At 36.5% G+C, this 16,647-nt stretch overlaps 1 protein-coding gene across 4 annotated transcripts in view; it reads left to right on the top strand.

Moving 5' to 3' along the window:
• Positions 1-1,437: 1,437 nt before the first annotated feature.
• Positions 1,438-16,647, top strand: part of LOC113045375 (YEATS domain-containing protein 2-like) — a 36,933-nt gene continuing 21,723 nt past the window's right edge. For 2 of the 4 annotated variants that reach the window (XM_026205728.1, XM_026205731.1), the window contains exons 1-13: positions 1,445-1,553; positions 1,865-1,886; positions 1,977-2,094; positions 2,171-2,268; positions 2,505-2,597; positions 5,214-5,441; positions 5,570-5,682; positions 7,200-7,361; positions 7,542-7,653; positions 8,155-8,199; positions 8,915-9,122; positions 9,475-9,699; positions 11,644-11,805. In XM_026205728.1, the coding sequence (XP_026061513.1) occupies positions 1,995-2,094; positions 2,171-2,268; positions 2,505-2,597; positions 5,214-5,441; positions 5,570-5,682; positions 7,200-7,361; positions 7,542-7,653; positions 8,155-8,199; positions 8,915-9,122; positions 9,475-9,699; positions 11,644-11,805 (1,546 nt within the window). In that variant the 5' untranslated portion in view covers positions 1,445-1,553; positions 1,865-1,886; positions 1,977-1,994. The other 2 variants (XM_026205729.1, XM_026205730.1) reach the window with 2 other exon arrangements.

Consider the following 16,647-nt stretch of genomic DNA (forward strand, 5'->3'; position numbering starts at 1 on the left):
GTGTCAGCTCATGTCTGGGCCAAGACTTTAAATTAAATTGTATTTTATTTTTCATTTATTAATGCTGACCTCTAAAACTATATTATTTTCTTCAAGCATCAGCGAAAAAGCGGAAGAGAAAAGAATGACCTTCCCTTGAGCACTGATTCCTCTTAAGGTTTCTTCTTAATTTTTCTCTTGCCATTGTTCTTTTGTGACTGTAGTAGTTTTATACCTGATCCTTTTTCATGACAATTGCAATTGTTAGAAGTGCCATTGCCTTTGTAAAATCTAAATGAATTTGTTTGCTCTGGGCTGGCGTGACAAAGGAAACGTACCTGCAGTTTCACATTCAACCTGTAATTTTTCCTTGTCTCTTAAATGGCACTTAAGTAATCCGTTCCAAGCAACTCTTTACATATCAACACGTCAACACTTCAGCCTTCATCACCAGAGGGGCTCTGCTTGAATGTGAAACTGCATATGGAAATAGTATGAAAAATACAAAAATGTTATGTCTCTAAGCATTTTTTTTAATCAAGTACACAACAGTTATTTTAGTAACACTGAGATACTATTAATTTTTTTTATTAATATTTAGTTTTAATTTTTAAATTTTCCATTTTAATTTTAATTTTAGTTAAAAAAAAAAAAATTTTACTATTTTTTTTATGTAGATTTATTAATTTTATATTTCAGTTTTTATAAGCAGTTGCCAACAAATGTAAACGTGTATAATGCCAGATAGATTTTTGTTTTAAAACATACACTAGCAGAATTACACTATTGACTTTATGGTGAGATGTTGCTGTAAATGTGGTTTTCAGCGCCACCCTTTGGTCGGATTCGGGTATAACATGGGCTAACTCAGTCAAGGTTCAAAATTTTAATCTATTTTCTAGCATGTGTCTCCTGGCTGACTACATGTAAACAAAACATAGTTAAGCAGTGTGTGCATTAAACTTACACTGAAATCTGAAGCAGATATATGCAAAAATAAAATAACCAATTTGAATATATAATATTTTTATATTATTACATCAGTAATAATATTTAATATAATATTTTAGCTCTTTGCTCAGGTACAGGCCAAATAATGTTCTCCTAGCGCAGGGGTTTTCAATCTTTTCAATGTTTTTTTTCTATGTTTAATTTACAAATGTTAAAGATAATGTAGTTTGAGTTACTGTGGTTTATTATATACATCATACGTTTCCTATTCATTAAAGTAGTATAATATATATATATATATATATATATATATATATATATATATATATATATATATATATATATATATATATATATATATATATATATATATATATATATATGAAATTCTGAATATTTATATTATATTAATATTTATATTAACTATTTTTTCGTCTAAATAGTTCCACGGATCCAGTTGATCTCAGCTTCAAACCCCTTGTTTCGCTAATGTAGGCCGCGCGCTTGCTGCGCTCTTTCCTGAGCGGGAACGCGCCCTGCACGAGTTTGTGTGTCCGCGCGAGACTTTCGTGTGCGCGAGACCAACCGAAGCTAACGGCTAACATTTCACCAGCCCATTCAGCGTAGGTTTACTGTGTAAATTAACACACTGACCACTTTTTTTGCGCTTTTACGTCACGTTTTGCGCAGTTTAGAAAAGCGTTAGTGGTGTGAGTTGTGCAATAACTGCTTAAAAAGGGGTTGTTTTGTTTGGCGTAGTGTGTGTCAGATTAGCATCTAACGTAATTGTTTCTGTTGTAAGTTGTTTTTAAAAGTGATTTTTAGATTTTAAACCTCTGTAATAACTAATATCAGTTTGTCAAGAAAATATAATCACACTTGTATGCTCATATACTTAAGCTGTGTCTCAAAATCTAACAAACTGTCTACCTAGGACGTATTATTAGGCATTACAGGTAAGCAGCTAAGTTTTGAGACTCAGCCTCTGTCTGTCCCTGTACAAGTGTGTTGTTTTTTATGTGGCATGTTGTGTACTGTGTCTGCAGTCCAGCCAATGAGTGATCATGTCTGGGGTGAAAAGGAAAATAGAGGACAAAGATCCCGACTATGAGGACATCACTCAAGTGCAGGAGAGCAAGAGGAGTAAAGTGGTGGAGCAGAATGGTAAGACTAGGTTCCTAACAGTGATGTAGAGTATCACACAAGTCGTTTTTTAATCTGGTTGTTTGATTTTTACCAGCTCGTGAAGCTGCAGTGCAGAAGATTGAAGCGATCATCAAGGATCAGTTTTCTCTTGAGATGAAGAATAAAGAGCATGAGATCGAGGTTATCGGGCAGGTAATTATCTGTCCAATACTCACTTTACTTTGGGACTAACGGTGCTTTGTTAGTCAAGAAATACTTTAATCATCAATGCAACAAGTACTCAGAAACTGTATTTAAGATAAATTATGGGTACAATGTCAACACTTAATTAAGAAGTCAAACATCTTGAGATAAAGTAAACACCTAAACCTGTAGTACAACACATGAATTTCAAAAGCTGAACTATTATATGTTTATTTTCCCCTCAGAGGTTGAATGAGGCCAGGAGAATGATGGACAAGCTCAGAGCATGCATTGTCGCAAACTACTATGCCAATGCTGGACAGCCTAAAGTCCCTGAGGTAATCAATAGAGATTAGATGCATTGTTACATTGTTTTTAATAGAGTTAAACAGTCAAGTCCCAGAACGTAACATACTATTCATTTTCTCCATAGAGCAGTTGATTTTAAAGGGATAGTTCACCCAAAAAATTCTGTCATTAATTGCTCAACCTCATGTGGTTCCAAACACTGTAAAACATCAGTTCATCTTCGGAACACAAATTAAGTTATTTTTGAAGGAATCTGAGAGCTGTCTGACCCTTCCATAGACAGCAATGATCCTTACGCGATCAAGGTCCAGAAACATAGTGGAGATCAGTGAAATAATCCATGTGACATCAGGGGTCCACCTGTAATCTAAGATGGTAGAATACTTTTCATGCACAAAAGAAAAAAAATTACGAATTTATTAAACAATTCATCTCCTCTTCATGAACCCTACATGACGTGGAGGAGACAAATTGTTGCATTTTTTTGCGCACATTTTTTTTTATCCTCATAGCTTCGTTAAATTTCAGTTGAACCCCTGATGTCATATGGATTATTTTACAGATGTCATTGCTATGTTTCTGAACCTTAATCGTGTAAGGACACATGCTGTTTATGGGGGATTAGAGAGCTCACATCAGGGCTCCAGACTAACTTTTTTCGCTAACTTTTTTCCAACTGAAAGTTTTAGGGGCACAACCAGAAAAATTTAGCGGCACACACCGTAAATCAACATGCTAACCAAATCTACTAATTTCCACTGTATTACTAAGAAATACTTTAATAATAGATGCAGAAATTACAATGTGCTGTTTCAAATTGAGTGTCACATTTTATTCTGCCTTTTTTTTTTTTGAAGATGCAACAACAAGGTAAACTGACAGCACCATTGCTGTCATGACATTACAAATAGTAAACAAAATATACCATACATTCAGATTAAACAAAAGTGCTTAGTAACAAAGTGCTTAGTAACCTTTAGGTCATTTCACAGTTATGAACAATACTTAAATGTATGTAAACATTAGGGGCACTGGCCCTTAAGTTTTAAACCATTCTTCCTTTGAAGGTCGAGCTGGCTTTTGTATTTGGTGAAGGGTAGTTCCTCCTTAGCAACGAAGTAGGCCGTGTTAAATTTCAACATAATCTCTGCCTCATCTGCACTCTGATTTACAGTCATTTGTCTTCTGAAAGCAACCGGCAGTGGCGATGTCACGACATACTCGATGCTTTAGGCTGAGATTATGTTCAAGTAGTGTATTGTGTTTAAACTGCGAAATGTCTGTACTATCGGCAAACTTTGTGTTCCCCGCAGTTCTGGGATAACTGGTGTAGTATTCGCAGTTCATATTGTTCGACTACTTACAGTACCTCAGCCACCTGAATTATTTCAACCAGTCATCTCGAAAATGGTGAGTGCAGGCTTTTTTCGCCACACCAACCTCTGACTCTGCATTATCATCCGACGGTGACACTGTAGACTCTGGCACTGGTACACTAGCCGCAGGTCGGGAGAACGAATCAATAGTTCGCTTGCTTATAGCTCAGACGCACGCACATATCAGGTTGTGATGGTATTTGTCTCCGTTTCCTTACCACAGACAGGCATCACTCAATGAGACGCGAGTGTGTGCTCGCGTCTCATGAGTGTGTGTATGTGTGTGTGTTTGCGTGCATGTGCGCTCTCGTCTCATTGATTATTTCATTGCTCATTTCATTGATCATTGACGTGCCCCTTCCACGTTTAATGTATAAAAAAATACGGAGGTTGGGGGAGGCAAATTTACTGGTCGCACATGCGCGACTGGATGTAAAATTCAGTCGCACGCTCTCAAATTTTGGTCGCAAAATGCGACCATTTGGTCGCAGTCTGGAGCCCTGCACATGACATAAGGGTAAGTAATTAATGATAGAATTTTTTTTTGGGTGAACTAACCCTTTAAGTGGTATTTTATAAAATATTATAGACAGGCCTACTGTGATCTTTGAGGTTGTTAATGTTTCAAAATACATTACCTGTGATTCTGCAAAAACTCTCTTGCATAATATGCAATAAATTTGTATATATATGTAAATGTTTGTTTTTATATCTATCTATCTATCTATCTATCTATCTAAAAACACAACAAATTCCTCGTGTGTTTGCTCACACCAGGCATAAAAAGCTGATTCTGATATATATAACTATATATAAAACTATTGATTTAAAGTATAATTATATATTTCTCCATTTGTAATTTGATTAAATAATTTGTAATGCTTCGTGGGAATGTAGTAATTCCTTCCCTTAATAAGTTTAAGTATACAGTCTTGTATCTTTGTGTTTGTCAGATTTTTTTATACTTTTAGCTTCAAATAAAAGTTTGTAATGGTGTGATTCACCTCAAAGCTGGTTGGTTTTGTTCATAACTTATAAACAAATACTTTTTTGATGTCTCTATGGGATTTAAATGAATGGGAAAATACTTCAGGAACCAAGGTAGCTGAAAATGTAGGCAATTATTGGAGCACTTTATATATGTTAAAAACAACAAACTCCTGGTTTTGATCATTCTGGAAAAACAAACTTCCAGTTTTGTTGCTGCTTTGTTGAAATTTCCTCTAACTCTAAGCACAAACAGTTGATCACTGATTTATTTGCTTCCAGTCCTCTAAAAGTGACCCATCTGTGCTGAACCACCCTGCCATAAAACGCTTCTTGGATTCCCCCTCCCGCTCCTCGTCTCCACTGAATCAGAACTCAGAGACACCATCACAGGTCCAGTCTGAGACCGAGTCCCTCAGCCAACACGGGGAGGCTGGGGAGAGGGAGACGGACAGTGGGAGAGAGGACAGCGGTCCACGTGTACGTCGACCCAGCAGGAACACAGGAAAAGTTAGTAGCCCACACACTATCAGAACATAAGTCTGAGGGATTGCATGGCTTGAAAATGCTACAGCACTGTTACTCTATGCCTACAGTACCTGACATTAACATTTGTTTTATTACATTCCCATGTGTAGGACACTTTTGATGTGCCATCATCCTTAGAGCAGCATGGGACTTACCACACCACAGGAGATGAGGCTTCTCGGCTCTACATGAAGAAAACCATTGTTGTGGGCAATGTATCCAAGTATGAAGCATCATGGTTTTCTCTTTGCGCTTATTTTACAGATCAGATAATACTCATTTTAATTTTACTATATTAGCATATTAGCTGTTTGCATGCATAGCGTGAACCCTGTGTGATTTGAAGAATATTTTACCATTTGTTTGTAGTGTAGATCAGCTTTTTCAACAACCACAGGCATTCTGGCCTAAATCTTTGTTATTGCACTGGAGAGTTTTGATTTAGCACCTCTGGGATCCTGACTGATGTTTGTGCTCTTTCTTGGAATAATTCTGGTGTGCCCTTGAGTAGGACGTCTTATTCTCGGCTCTGCTAACTTAAAGGGATGGTTGACCAAAAATGGAATATTCCATCATCATTCTGTTATTTTTATGTCACCCTAATATCATTCTAAACCTGTATGACTGACTGACTTCGTTGGAATGCAAAATGACATATCTGTTGTGAACATACCAAGGGGAAATACTATGTCAGAGGTTTCAGTGAATGAAGACTTAAATTCTGGTTTGTTCTTTAAAATTAAAAACCTATTGTATGACTTGAGAAGACTTTGAGTATAGCACAGCTGTAGTAAGGAGCTACATAAAATTGCATGGAAAATTATGTTCGATACATTATTAGGAAGAATGGCGTGGGTGAGTGAATTGTGACCGTTTTAAATTTTGATTGAGCGAATGTTATTTGCTCTTCTGTCAAAACAAACGATAACAACAAAAAACAGCTTCTGAATGAATGGTAGCAGTTTGTAATTTGGACAGATGGTTTTATGAGAAACAGTATTTATTTCTCTGAGCTTGTATTAATTTTTAAATGCATCACTTTCTACTGAAACCGTATTATTTCTCCAAAACCCAATAAACTTTCACATGGCGCAATGGTTTAGTTTTCCCTAGGCAGCAATCTAACCTCATTTATTCCACATTATCACACAGTCCACAACTATTTTACCTCATAAAATGCACTGAGAGCATGTGAGAGTGTCACAAGTGTGTGTGTCTGCATATGAGCAATGATATAAGCTTTTTGTTGCCTGCAGAGCTGCTAAAGATCTTTATGAGACTGTTTACTCCAGGGCCGGTGTGCTGAAAAAACTCACCGTCTTAAGCTGTTTATCTGAATAAAGAGATTCTGAATGGCTCTACACTCTATATTTATGTTTGTAGCAGATGCTTGTTTCCCAAGAAACTAAAAATGAAGTGCACAAATCACATTACTGAGGCAGGTAGCTGAAAATGCACTATGCACGCTGAGCTGTAAAGAAACTCACAACATATGCAAATAAACTGAACTTTTATCCTTGCTGCTGCTGTGTGGATACCTAGCACAACTGCTGCAAAAAAGTGATATTTAGAGTTTAATGTTTAAATATAGCCATCTAGTTGGTTGTTCTGAGTTACTGGCAGGTTTACATTGGCATCAACAAATCTTCCCCCGACTTTTGAGTGAATGTATGCATGCAACTATAAATTGATTTGAGTTACATTTTTAGACTGTTGTTTTTTTCTTTCACTCTCTTTCAGGTATATTGCCCCTGATAAACGTGAGGAGAATGATCAGTCCACTCATAAATGGATGGTGTATGTTCGAGGTTCTCGCAAAGAGCCCAGTATCGATCATTTTGTGAAGAAAGTCTGGTTCTTCCTGCACCCCAGCTACAAGCCCAATGACCTTGTGGAAGTCAGGTGTGTGTTTAATTGCCTCTCTTATGGATTGGTTTGATTACATCACTAGCTGATAGCTGTTTTTTAGTTTGAAGTATTATCAGCACACAACAGCCAGCGCCTTCTAGTGGATGAGCATCCCTGTGGTGCATTTGTCAAGTTCAGAGAAAGTTTCTCTTTAAACTCTGTTTGTGTGTTTAGTGAGCCACCGTTCCACCTGACCCGTCGAGGGTGGGGAGAGTTTCCTGTCCGTGTGCAGATTCACTTTAAAGACCAACGGAACAAACGTATCGACATCATCCACCACTTAAAGGTCAGACACTTACTGACCGCATGCATACACACTTTCTTTGAACGCTTTTGTTGCCTTTGTCATCTTTCCTTTACTCCCTCTTTATCTTTCCTTTTACTTTTTTGTGGAAAATTCAGACAGTAGATGACATCGCCTTCTGTTTCTGTGAAGTTTACTTGGAGGTTTCCATTTATATTTTGTGTGTGCAGATTGTGCATTATAGAATATGTCTGCACGAATCTAACATTTTATGCGGTGTTCTCTGAGTCTAAAGGTGAAATGGTAAATTTTTTAAAGCACCCTGTCTGTTGATATTTCTTTCCTTTATCTGTTGTCAAAGCAATCCCTTTTGTTATAGGTTAAAATAACAAAGATAAAATAAAAGATGAATCGAGAATTCAAGTAAAAATAATAGTTTGCAGATTAATATACTTTTTTCCACCCATCAACCTCTTTGATACTCTGCAGCAAAGACTGCTCTTTAATGTTTCAGTTATTTATCTTTTACTTGTTCTCCCTCAGCTTGACAGAACATACACAGGTTTACAGACTTTGGGAGCTGAAACGGTAAGACACACTATCTTAATCTTTATATGATCTGCAGCTTTGCTCATAAGTTTTCATATACTAAAAACTTTTTATAACTTTACATAATTAGCCTTTTTCATTTTTTCGTCTTAGTTATGGAGACATATGTGCAGAATTGCATAAGATTGTCTCATTGATATTGAATCCATTTAGCTCATCAGAACAGGTTGAAAGTGGACGTGTTTGTTTGTCAGTTAATAACTTAAAGAAATGGCACGTCACTTACCTAAATGGGCTAAAAACAGAAGTCAAGGTCTCAGGTGTGAATCTAGTGATAAAAATGTCATAGTCTTCAGGGTGACGGCAAGCACAAAACTGGAGTTATGAGTGAAAGTGTCAAAAGAAGATTTATTGTCGTTTGTGTTCAGCAAAGTAAAAAAGGGAATAAAATCTGCTTTCTGACCCTGAGGCCATAGCATAGTTAAACGTTTTATCTGTTCAACTGAGGTGTGTAGAAAGTTTAAAAAATGTTTACTCCAAGGAAAAAATAAAATGCTGAGAATGATGAAGGTTTCTTTTAAGCTGAAGAACTCGGGAAGCAGAAAATTACTTTTCAACCGGGACACAGTGAAAGTGCAGGGTTTTATAGTTCTAAAATGATTTTGTGATGACAAGGTTTATTACAAGTGTCAGATATACCTTGATTCATCTTTAAAATGACATTTTTTTTCTTTCTGGTTATTATTTTCTAAAGGTGGTGGATGTTGAGCTCCACAAAAACTCACTAGGTGATGACTTCATCCCCTTTGCTCCCTCATCGTCGTCATCATCTTCATCATCATCTTCCTCTCATCTGCCATTTGTGGGCGGGTCTGATTCTTCCTCCACAGCTGCCCAAGGCTCTCGGCAGCCCTCCTCTCACTCTCTGCATGCTCATGATGATCAGCCCAGCTCAGATAGAGGTAGACAAACCTTATACAAATGCTTGTCCATCTCACATTACGCCACATAGTGACACCAAAGAATTATGCAGTATCCCACTGTGTCTTTAAAATGGGATTCTTTTGATTAAGAGGATTAGTAGGATGTTTGCACTTTAATGCATAAGCTTTGGAAGCTGTTTTGAAGATCTGTATTAATCCAAGACTAGACCTGCATTATACATTCCATGCCCAAGTCACTTGTATGAAAATGTATTTTGTGTTTCGGAAGACAACTTAAGGTGGTTCCTAAAGATAATTCTAGTACTTGTGTATAAAGGAATTAATTGATCTATTGATTACGAAATTTATTGTTGTTTCTTTTTTTTTTTAGTTCCAGGCGTGACTGTCAAGAGTGAGTCGGTGCGTTCTTCATGTTCTGAACGAACTTCACAGTCAAATAGGTCTGAGAAAATCACCATCAGTTCCCACGGAAACTCAGCCTTTCAGCCAATCACAGCCAGCTGTAAGATAATTCCACAAGGACAAGTGCCCAGTCCTGCCGAATCACCTGGGAAATCATTTCAGCCGATTACGATGAGCTGCAAGATTGTGTCTGGTGAGTCTCACAGGTGCACAAGGAAGTTGGAGAAGAGCAGAGTTGAAATGCAAGCAGTAAAATCCTCTATATACAGACTCTTTCATGTCGCCCTGGCTTTTTTCTGCTGTAGGTTTCGATTTTCTAGAGAAAAGGAGACTGTCAGAAACTCCTCTGTAATGCATTATAGATTTGTTGTTAGTGTGTGACAGCAGATCTAAGAGGAGCTCAGTCTGATGTGTCCTAGTCTTGCCTTGCCAGACCTACTCTTTATAAAGTCTGGTCCACATTTAATTCTGACCAAGAGCCACCCACCTTTGCCACCATATCTCTAACATTTATGTTGGAGTGTTGTGTTTTGCCCCCTGGTGGCAGCCAAACTTAACTTTTTCACTTATTCACTTAAAATAAACGAGTATTAAAGGGGGGGTGAAATGCTCGTTTTCACTCAATATCCTGTTAATCTTGAGTACCTATAGAGTAGTACTGCACCCTTCATAACTCCAAAAAGTCTTTATTTTTATTATATTTATAAGAGAAAGATTTTTCCCGGAAAAACACGAGCGCCTAGAGGCGTGACGTGTAGGCGGAGCTAAAGAATCACGAGCGCCATTAGGCTTTTGTGTTGAGAGCGTTTGGAAGCTGTGACACAGATCCAGAGGCTGAAATTTAACAAGAGCAGCCCCAGCAAATGCGTCTCTATGTGGTATGTACTGAAACTGTATATATTTGCTTAGCGGTTTTGGAAAATGACTAAGTTCCACTTTATGTCATCTTTTTTTTAAGCTGTACATGTGGGAAGTGCAGTTTGATGACAACATCGCATGTTGTTTACTTGATGTGCTTACACGCCGATAGCTAAGTTCACAACACAGAGATATTTGAAGCAGTTTTACTCACCGCCTGCGGTTCCAACACACGATCGTGACCCTTTTTCGTTGAGATTGCATCATCCTTAAGAAATAAACGATGTTCAAATCCGTCGTCAAACTGGGCCTTGTTTGTAAAACAAGCATCTTCGAAATGCAGGGAACAAACACAAACACTTGTACAACTCCGTTGATGCTCTGTAAAAATAAACTCCATCCACTGGTCCCTTAATGCTGTTTTTTTTGGTAATCTGTGCAGGGTTGTCTTGCCCTGGCAACCAAAAACACACTTCTTTTGTGACTTTTCGCGACGCTCTCGCTCTGATCAGTGAATCGATCTGATCAGTGAAATGTCTGTGCTGCTCAGCCTCGCTATACAGGAGCGCGCGCTCTTCCGGCAGAAGTGCCTTAGGACCCATATAAGGAAATTCCGCTCTGTCTAACATCACACAGAGTCATACTCGAAAAAAACTTTCCGAAACTTATGACAAACCGGAAGAGGTTTTTTTGGAACAAAAATACTCCTTCAAACGTACAACTTAATTTTTGAAACTTTGTCCATGTTTAGCATGGGAATCCAACTCTTTAACAGTGTAAAAAACTCAGTATGCATGAAATAGCATTTCACCCCCCCTTTAAAGATATGAAGAATATATCCACAAAGAAAAACAGTAGGTTTAAGGATAATCACAGGTCATCTTATTTGCATGCAAAATGACCACACTACCAGTTCTACTTCTTTCAAAGATTTGATGGTGTGTGAAAATCTCAGAAAATACTTGACTTGTAGCACTCTGGCATAAACCTGCATTAACATGACACTGTTAACCATTGACTTATTAAACACTGTATTCTCTAAAATAGTTTAAAGTCAGCCTGTCAGTCTCCAGTTTGCCATTTTGAGGGGAATCCAAACATCAAACTCAGTGTGCTTGTTGTATAAAGATAAGACAAGAAAAGGAGACCATAGTAAAGATGTAAAACTGCGTTGTAAAGCATTATGGATTTGCAGTCTGTGTGGCCCTTAAACATGATGAGAAATTTATGAGCATCACACTATAAATCCAATCATAGAAACACAATCTTTGTGTTCCAGGTTCTCCTATCTCCACCCCTAGTCACTCTCCTCTCCCCCGGACATCATCATCCACGCCAGTGCACTTGAAGTCCAGCCCCTCAGTCATAAATAACCCCTACATTATCGTGGACAAACCAGGCCAAGTCATTAATATGGCTGCATCGACATCTGCAGCTACAGGTACATACTCTCCCCCATCCCTACACAACTTAACAATGTGTCGCTTTTACCACAAGATATTGTCAGATATTGGCTTCTAGGTTTCTTTTTCATCTTCTTTATATTCAACATCGAACAAGTTGTGATTGGCTACAATCGTTGTTGCTTTGCGGTAACATTCTAGTTATAGCGAGGACAGCGAAATTATTTTTTTTAGAGATTTGTCGCATCGAGCATGGGGAGGACACGGTGAGAAAGTGTCAGGAGTGAATGTTGAAGCCAAATCACAAAGTACAAGTTCTCCTTTAGTTCTTTTTCCCTTTTTGTGCTCTCTTTCTCACACACACACACACACACACTCTCTCTCTCTCTCTCTCTCTCTCTCTTTGCTTCACTCTTTCTCATGACTCATGCTGTGGGTTTACAGGCCATCATAAGACCAGGTTGCCATAGCGACCACATCACTAAGATTTTAGGAGTGTGTTGAGTATGCAGATGATGTAACATTACTGTGGGTGTGTGTGTGAGTAAGAACAAATTCCACCTCCATTGCTGCACAACTGATGTGCTTGTCGCAAATGCTGCATCACCTATAACTGCATCTTGGCACCCCAGTTAACATCTATACAACACAGGCCTCCACAAAAACACACCTACATGCTCTCAGGGAAGATGAGTGTGTGTGTGGGTGGTCAGAGCTCTGTGCTGTGGTGCTAAAGCAACATAGTGACCATTAGAGATGGACGTAACGGGAACAAATGTGCAGATGCTTCTCAAAACTCTACAATGTGTATTTTCCCTGCCATGACTATCGGAATCATAGTTGTCATTTTTCTTGGGCTTTAGAAAATGTATGATTTTCAAAACCTAATGGCTGTCTGTCTAGACAGCATTGTGGGGCACCATGAGTGCATTTGAGCTAAAGGTATAGTGTTTGACATGTCCGAAGATGAGCGTTCCAACATTTCTGTTATGGCTAAAAATGCTGACAAGATGCTCGTTTTCCAAATATTAAATGTAAAAAATTTACAAATATCTACACATCCTTAAATGTAGATAAGCTTACAAAAACTGAAAACCTGAACAAAGTGATTTGTGTTTATGCTAAATACAAGAACAAATATCTTTTTTTGACCCTCTAACTTTAGCAAAAAAAAAAAAAAAAATCTAACTACCTATCTAATCTTTTTGTATTATACATTTTTTCTTTTTATTTATTATACAATTATAAAATAAATAAATAAGACTAAAACTGCTAAATGACTAAATTGAAATATTGGTCGGTGAAGTATGAAAAGGTTGATTTTTCTGATATTATTTGGGAGATACTTGTTCTTGGTTTAATTATATACTCACTTGTGTATTTTGATTTCAAGAATCTTTAGACATTTGCACTGATAAACAAGATTCACGTACGGGGGAAGAACATTGCCGTGTGATCAAAAGGTACAGTACTATTTCAGTGTTTGGGAGCAGAGTTAAGGTCTAAAACAAGACTTAAATTTACCTTCTGAAACTAGCAGACACCCTGTTTTTAGGTTGAACGCTCAAGATGAAAACAAGCCAGTGATGCCCTACATGCTATCTAGGTTGAGAAGGAGACATGATTCAAACATTTGGTTTAAACATTTGAGTGGATCTTTTTTTTTTTTTTTTTTTTTTAATCAGTATTTTTTTTTTTTATCAGTATTTTTTTTTTTTCACATCAACAATTTACAGAATCAGTATGAATTTACAAGTTAACATCTTTTCTAAACACTCTTCCATCCCCATCCCATCCTCACTAGGCAGAGCACTTAAATGAACCTCATTGTGAGGCATTGAGTTGGTGTGTAAAAAAAAAAAAGGCAAATGAAACAATAAAAAAAAACAAAAAACATATTTAACAATTCTGATAATAAAGAGATTAAAGTCATTATAAATATTAGATGGGTTAAATTGTCACATCAGCATTTTCAATCTAAGTAACATCCAAATTACATCACATATGCAATAAATTTGCCCCAAGTCTTTCCAAACATTGATGACTTTTTTTCCAGATTAAACATTATTTTTTCAAAGGCACATAGGACGAAAGTTCACTAAGCCATTCAATAGGCCTAGGAGGTTCTTCTGACTTCCATTGTATAGCTATACATTTCTTTGCTGCTTTCAGAGCCATCTTAACTAAACGTAAATTCTTCCTTTGATCAGTTTGAAGAATTGATTCATCCCCCAATAATATAAATCTCGGGTCATATGGAAGCTTAACATTAGTAATTTTATCAATAGTTTGTATTATATTTCTCCAATAGATTTTAAGTTCAGAACAAGTCCAAAAGATATGCAATAAAGTACCCACCTCTGTTTTACATCTAGGGCAACATTCTGAATATGAATCACTGATCTTGTGTAATCTTTCAGGTGTATAATATACTCTATGTATAATATTGAACTGCATTAATCTATGTCTACTATTAAATGAAAACCTTAAAGCACTTACACAGATGAGTTCCCAAGTGTCTTGTTCAAAAGTACATTCAAGATCTTTTTCCCATTTAAGTCTTGAAGATGATACATCCTCCCCATACAAGTCAATGAAATTGGTATACATATAAGACACAAAACCTTTAGATCCTTTTTTCTCTCTTATAATGCTATCTATTGGGAGTAAAGAGAGAGACCTTAAATAACCATGTATTGTACTTATATAATTTCTCACCTGAAAGTATTTGAAAAAGTGCTTAACAGGAAGAGAAAACATTATTCTCAACTGTTCAAATGTCATTAGTGTGTCCTCCTCATATAGTCTCCAAACACTTGTATTCCCTTTTTATACCAATATTGTGTTATCCCATCTCTTAATGCCCCAGGAAGAGATGGATTGTAGTGAAATAACAACAGTAGCCAATTATATTTTTTCCTGATTTCAAACCCCAATTTGCAAGTGTGTCTAATGAATGGGTTGTTAACTACTTTTGTAATACAAGTCAATGGGATTAACAGCGCCTTATCTAGAGGTATTTCCCCTACATGATATCTTTGGATTTGTATCCATGCAGGTGCCAAAGTACTGTTCATCTGCCAAAACCATACCACTCTCATTTGTGCTGCCCAATAATAAAACAGAAAATCTGGAAGTTGTAATCCACCTTTTATAAATGTAATTTGTAATGTTTTAAGTTTATTTGAGTGGATCTTTGATTGCAAAAAATGCTTTCATTGTATGCAGCTCACTAGGTTTTTATACACAGCCAATCTCTTATGACTCTGCTATGTTCTGATAAGGCCTCTGTAGAATTCATACAGCAGTATGAAAATGAGGCTTTAATGAAGTCTGAACATCTAAGAAACAGCTGCTTTGAATTAAAACTAAAACCAACATATAAAATATTCTGCCACATGCTTTTATCATCGCCCAGAAATGAAGATTCCCTACAGGGAAAATGCATCTGTGTTACATGAAGATGAGTGAAGCTATTTCACCGTCCTGATTAATTCAGTTGTTTGTAGGAACTTGTTTAAAAATAAAGATGTTCTTATAGATATTAAACTATTCTTTCTTTAAAATAACAATTATGTATGGAGCCCCATACACATGGCATGTAGGAAAAAATAGTAGGCTAAATTGTGTGCCCGATTTACTATTTTGTTCCCTCAATTTATAAACCGTACACATAATTTAGAAATTCTTTCCTTCGATTTGCTAAATCATGCAAACGATTTATAAATTGAGAGAACGAACTAGTAAATTGTGTGCATGATTTAGAAAATCAAGGGAACAATTCATTAAATCGAGGGAATGAAATAGTAATCGTGTGCATGTTTTAGTACATCGAGGGAATTAATTAGTAAAACATGCACACAATTTATTTATTCTTGGATGTCATGTGCCGGGATGACAACTTGAGTCATTTTAATTCATTTTCATATTTAAATGAAGTCTCTGAGTGTCAGAGCAGCTTCAGAAAATCACTGTCTGCATGTCTTCAGCTGTAAGATCTCTTTCTTTGTGTTATTGGAGAACAGAGCTTGTGAAAATCAGGCTGTGAATCTGGAGAAGAAGCTGCATGCCAACCATCCTGGGGGATGGTGCATTATGAGATTTGGAGTAAATAAACTCCTTTGTTTTGTCAGTTCACACATATATACTGGAGAAATTGAACAAAGAAGAGCAAAGCTGCAGTCTTAACACATTTAAGTTAAACAATGAGCTGCAGAGTAACTTGCTATTCCATTGTGCACAAAGATGCAGACAGAAATCTCTTTGTGCCAAAACAATGCAAATATTTGCAGAAATTCTGCTTCATATTTTTTAACGACCTCTGATAAAGTCTTAAACCTGAGAAAGAGCAAAAAGCACTTTTCAAAAAGGCATGATATATTGACACTAGGGATTTGCCGGTATCACATTTTCACGTTGTGATTAATTGCTAATGCTTTTATCACAGTATACAGTATTCTCACGGTTGAAATTTAGTTAAAAAAGAAATTAGGTCATATAGTATAATCGTGTTAATAACTTTTTTCTTATAACAAAAAAACCCCTGAACATTTAAATACAATAAAGCAATAAAGAAAAATATATACGTTGAAAAGTTTTACACAGGTTAAAGAGCAAAACAACTATAAAGATAAATAGGTTTCACTTTACAATAAGACCTCATTAGTTAACCTTAGTCATTTGCTACAGAAATTATTAACCTTTGTTTAAAAAATACAAGTCTTAGTTTGTTAGCTCATTAAATAACACAGTTGCAACTTTTGTTTTTAACAACTTATTAAATATTGGAATACCTAAGATTAATAAATGTTCAGAAGAATTTGGCAGTTTGTTAACTAATGAAATAACTAATGAAGCCCTAATGTAAAGTGTGAATGAAC

The sequence above is a fragment of the Carassius auratus genome, chromosome 27, assembly GCF_003368295.1.
Source record: "Carassius auratus strain Wakin chromosome 27, ASM336829v1, whole genome shotgun sequence".
Taxonomy (NCBI): Eukaryota; Metazoa; Chordata; class Actinopteri; order Cypriniformes; family Cyprinidae; genus Carassius; species Carassius auratus.